The 5,273-nt window shown below is 34.6% G+C and overlaps 3 protein-coding genes across 3 annotated transcripts; all 3 read right to left on the reverse strand.

The window, feature by feature from the left end:
* Nucleotides 1–11: 11 nt before the first annotated feature.
* Nucleotides 12–608, reverse strand: AC631_05833 (uncharacterized protein; the record flags this gene model as incomplete). Its single annotated transcript, XM_015614662.1, has 1 exon — nucleotides 12–608. One exon carries the CDS (start codon nucleotides 606–608, stop codon nucleotides 12–14), a length of 597 nt encoding a protein of 198 aa, XP_015464508.1.
* Nucleotides 609–1,343: 735 nt separating this feature from the next.
* Nucleotides 1,344–1,973, reverse strand: AC631_05834 (uncharacterized protein; the record flags this gene model as incomplete). Its single annotated transcript, XM_015614663.1, has 1 exon — nucleotides 1,344–1,973. One exon carries the CDS (start codon nucleotides 1,971–1,973, stop codon nucleotides 1,344–1,346), a length of 630 nt encoding a protein of 209 aa, XP_015464509.1.
* A 1,621-nt stretch (nucleotides 1,974–3,594) lies between these two features.
* On the reverse strand, nucleotides 3,595–4,470 carry AC631_05835 (alpha/beta hydrolase; the record flags this gene model as incomplete). Its single annotated transcript, XM_015614664.1, has 1 exon — nucleotides 3,595–4,470. One exon carries the CDS (start codon nucleotides 4,468–4,470, stop codon nucleotides 3,595–3,597), a length of 876 nt encoding a protein of 291 aa, XP_015464510.1.
* Nucleotides 4,471–5,273: the final 803 nt, after the last annotated feature.

A 5,273-nucleotide genomic window follows, 5' to 3' on the forward strand; every position in this document is an offset into this window, starting at 1 on the left:
GAACAATTCATCTAAACGGTATCCGAAACATCTTTTGAGTGACCAATATTGTCCAATTCGTATCCGTTGGTTGTATTTTTGCTGTATTTCTTTATAAATTCCAGAGGCACTAACCTCTCATAAAAGCAACCTAGATCTTCATCTTGTATGTTTTTCGCTATCAATAATATTTTATCCCAACCTTGAATTTCTTCATCTGGAGTTCCTTTGTAAGTATTGTGATATTTTTTCTCAAATCTAGTCATAATATCCTTGTAATCACGAACCATTCCATCAGCGCTAGTGTATCCGTAGTTGGTACCCATCATATAATTCACTTTATTATTTACATTGATTACCATTTTGTCTAAAGTTTCTTTTCGTTTCAAGGAAATTTCTTTGAATGGTCTTTTTTCTATAAATTCTGGTATAAGGATTTCTTCAATTATTTCTCTGAATTTAGTTTTAAGTGGCATGTACGACACCATCATACAAACGAAAACTCCAGGAACCTCTACAATAAGCATTGCAAAGCCATCGGCTCCAAACAACAAGCATGCGGAGACTTGAATTAATACAAAACCTGCAAAAGCTTTCCACGGCAAATTTGATTTAAACCAGTTTGACATTGAATGTGTCCTTAAAGATAAAAAAGTTTGTGAGGAATTTTTTTGCTTTTTTAGCTAATTTACGTGCGAAATACTTCCTGAAATTCTGACAAAATCATATTTTTAATAATCGCTTCAAGATGTGATTGAAGTCAAATGTTGTTGGTTAAAATAAAGCAGGTAAAATAAAGATTCCTACCAGAATGAACGCTAATAATTTGTATTGATCAATTCTTCGTAAACCTAACGTGACAAGGCCCACTACAACATATACTGCTAACTCTCTCTATGGACGATAGAAACCAATCTTTGAGGGTCTGTTATCTATGAATTATGGAAGACACTTTTACCAACGTCTTATTATACTATTTCATTACCTTATCGTAGTCAATAGCTAGTCCCTATACGCCCATGTCCCCTAGTTTCTGGATATAAAATTTAATGCACTATTCAAGCCACAGAATACTTTTATGGGAAAACTTCCTGTAATCCAAGGTACCATGCTGCGATAAATAGATATATGTATATATAATATGTTTTGTTCTGAAATATAAAGAGGCATATGGACCGTCGTTGGAAAATTATACTTTTGTTGTTATTCTATATTATACTAGCTGAATATAAACCAAATTCTAAAATTCCCTTCTTGCTTGACTTGAGTATTAGAGTAATTTACTCTATATTACGTATAGAAATGACATTTGACCGAGTCCGAAACATTTCCCATACCTTTAATCCACTTAGGATTTCACAGTTTTATGATGTCCTGTTTTGGCTCAACTGATTTCTTGAAAGGATATCTTGTCGTTCATTGATGATATTATTATTAGAGTTATTTTCCCGCTTGCAGTATTTTTGTATCAAGTCAGGCGAATAAGCATTGTTTATTGCATACTCTATATCTTCATCTGCCATGTTCTTAGCCGCTAACATAAATTTATCCCAACCTTTAATTTCTTCGTCGGGTACTTCAGCATACAACTTGTCAAGTTGGCGTTTAAACTTGTCCATACACTCATTATATTGTATAACCAAATCGATTGTATTCGTAAATGAATAATCTGTCTTTAATTTTAAGTTGACAGAATTGTTAACATTAGCTAAAATTTCCTCTAAGATCACTTCTTTCCTTGCAGTATTGAATTCTCTAAAAGGTCGCTTATCCATAAACTCTGGTATAATTATATTTCTAATAACCGCATCATAGTGATAATTAAGACGAATGTGAGTGATTAAAATAAAAAGCGAGAAAAAAAGAACTCCTACCATAACAAACGCTATGAATCCGTAGTCATCAACTCCTCTTGTACCTAATGTGACAAGTCCAACTACGCCATATACTGCTAACGCTTTCCATGGAATATTCGATAGAAACCAATGGCCCATTTTCCTTAGTAATAGATTGAATGGAGAAGGGGGAGGAAACTTTTTTGGGCTTTATTTTTAACTTGGTACGATGGCCAGGCTTAAAATAGTAACGAAATCATGCAGGATTGACAGAGAGCCGCATATGACAACTTTTCATATACGAAGGTCAAAGAAGTCTGCGATTATCATACGATTAGAATATTCTACTAAGCCAATAAGATTCTATTATGGAAAATACTACCTTAAGTTAAAGTGATTGTCTGGCTCGTATTTTCAGGTTTTGATACAATAGGTTTTCTATATGTTTAACCAATTCCAGAAAAACAGCATTTACATTAGCAAAGTTCAGATGAATAATAAAAGATATAACTATAAACTTCTAAACATATAATAATTATATATATGCCGTAGTCTAACTAAAAAAACATGGGCCGGCGGCTACGGTTTTCTTGATTGTATTAGTATATTAATTAATACGTAAAAATATTGGAATCAATCGTAAGAAATATTAGAATCGAAAATTTACAAATATATATTCAAGACAAAAAGAAACTCGAGATCGAAAAGAAAAAGTTTCTATGTAATTGAAATTTATAAAAAAAGTGTTCCAAAACTGGTCGTATATATCTACGAAAGCAATATTGGTATATGGGTAATTTGTTGCTACTTCAAAGTGAACTTTATCAATTTCACTAAAACAACATTTGTCTATGAATTCTAGAATAAATTGATATTGGTTACATTAAGTCCAACATTTTCTTGAACGATATCCATTGCGATACTGTAACGCTTTAATGAAGGACCTCTAAACATAGTGAAGATTACGAATGAATTGCTCTCGGAAGTCGTTTCGTTTCTTCAATCTTCAGTTATACATTATAAATCGAGCAAGTCTTCTTTAAGCCCGATTCTGATTTGATTCGTTCCATATACGGTTTTCTAAAATCCAAGTAATATCTCTGTTATTTAGGACGAAGCTATTTTAAGGGGGTATTGTAGCTTCTGATAAAACCTTTGCGTTATATTACCCTTCCCTTCAGATAATATTGAATCAAATTATTTAGGCAACTATTTATTTAATACCGTCTATATATGTTGTGATATAACTAATGTCGGATGATACTTCATCTTTGGTATGCCACACTAAGATTAGAATAATTGTTTATCAACTCATTTATCTAATTTATCTAAATTTCCCTGATCGTACCATAAATTTGTATGAGTTCAGGCGAAAATTCTTGTCTCATAACATATTCAACATCTTCATTTTCTATGTTTCTCACCACTAACATGATTTTATCCCAGCTTTGAATCTCTCCAACGGGTATATCTTTGTAATACTCTAAAATATTTCTTTTCAAATTGTGACATCAATTATTCCATCGAGTATATGATTATAAAATTCAAGGGTTATAGCGTAATAAAGAACTATAACAATTATACCAAAAAATATACCAAGAACCAGTGGTGCATACCCCAATAAACAAGAAACATATACAGTTGTTAAATAAACTCCTTAAAATTGTTAGCAGAGGACAACAAAAGCCAAAAACGATCCAGAGGCTTCAAAAAAATTATCATCTTCTGAGTATTTGAAGGTATACACAATTGGTGACTATTTCTATACCTCTTTTCAATGTCACAAATGATGAAATCCTTCCTCTACTTTCCCCTTCTCAAACCATGTCCAAATCGCCTCAGCAAAATATTCAGGTGCTTGCCTATTCCAGGGATGCCTCATAAGAGGATGGACCACGGCAACAGTTTTATCGTTCATGACCTTTCCAATATCCGCCAACTTTTTCGCATCTTCGGGATGGTCTGCGGAAGGAAGAAACCAGTTTTTTTTTCCTGCAGCTACAACCATTGTACGTGACGGCCACGGTATCGGCGGCCAGGAATCCACACCAGATAGACAACGAATTATCTCTCTGCATACAGCTATACTACTACCGTTAGTACCAGATCGCAGCTCCTGTTGTACATCAGCACCATCCATAGCCCATCTAATTAAACTGGTGGGAACGAGTCTTTCAATCTTATTTATCGCCCATAACCCATAGGGCGCTATTCCAGCTGGGTCTAGGTTCGGATAGACTTCATATCCCGATACAAACACCGCGTCGTTCACAACGTCAGGATATAAAGACGCCACACTAATAGCAATGATAGCTCCCAAGCTTAGACCAACAATTTTTGCCTTTCCATTGATGGCAACTTTACGTATGAGATGAGCCAAGAGAGCCGAAGATTCTCGTATGGAAAACAACTGTCGAGTTCTACCAGCCGCTACATCGGCTGATACACTTTCTCCATAACATGAGAAATCTGGGATAACCAAGTGATATTTGCCCTTAGCTAAAAGGAATGGCAATACAAGGTCCCATTCACTCTTTGAAGTAAATGTACTTGGCACGAGAAGGATACTTTCTAAGTCCTCTTTTTTATGTATAAATGAAGGATACAGTGAAGTATGAGGTAATAAATATAAGTCTACTTGATGTCGTGTTGCCATATTGCTAGCAGGACGACTATAATCTTCAATTTACACACAACGAATTAGATGGGGACTTGTTTTTAATTGGGGAAATAAATACTAGCAAAGTGTTTGATGAGCAAAAACATGGTCAGTTGTTTAAGTAATATCCCAGTCTGTCAACTAGGCCCATCTGCAGTCCCCAATTAAGGCCTAAATTCTACGTTCGATAGAACTGTCTCCTCAATTGGTTGATCGAAGCGCATTATTAAATCAAAAGACGCAAGTCAACGCATATCAATGCCGGCATTACTGTATGCAGATGGATAAGGATATCTTTATGCGACTTCTGCTCTCGGAGATAGATCCTTCCCAATTACGGAATCCTCAAAGAACCAGCTGTTTTAATGCCAGTGAAGATGCGTTTTCATAATGTATTCTTATCTGCATCGTTTGTACGAAATTCAAACTATATTAATCGAAAATGCATATAAAGTATTACAGAAGCAGCATCTCACTATATGAAATATTGAGTAGTGTCAGACTAATGCCGTTACGTAATTATGGTGCTGTTAAGATCTATTTAATTGGTTTCTATCACGTTATTTGTTTGAATGTCTGGATTCCAAACTCTGATAAAATAAACTAAGAGTGTCGATTTGCATCTTTCAGGCAAGCTCGTATGAATTGTTCTTGTTAACGGTTTCTTCCATCAAAGTATAATATCTTTAGGTGCGATGAATGGCTTCCTTGTCCTTGTACTATGCTTGTTAATTAAATCTGGAGAGGCTAATTATATAAGCAAAATTTAGATCATCATCTTGGAGGTTCTAGGCCACCAA

Source organism: Debaryomyces fabryi, assembly GCF_001447935.2.
Source record: "Debaryomyces fabryi strain CBS 789 chromosome Unknown contig00296, whole genome shotgun sequence".
NCBI classification, from domain to species: Eukaryota; Fungi; Ascomycota; class Pichiomycetes; order Serinales; family Debaryomycetaceae; genus Debaryomyces; species Debaryomyces fabryi.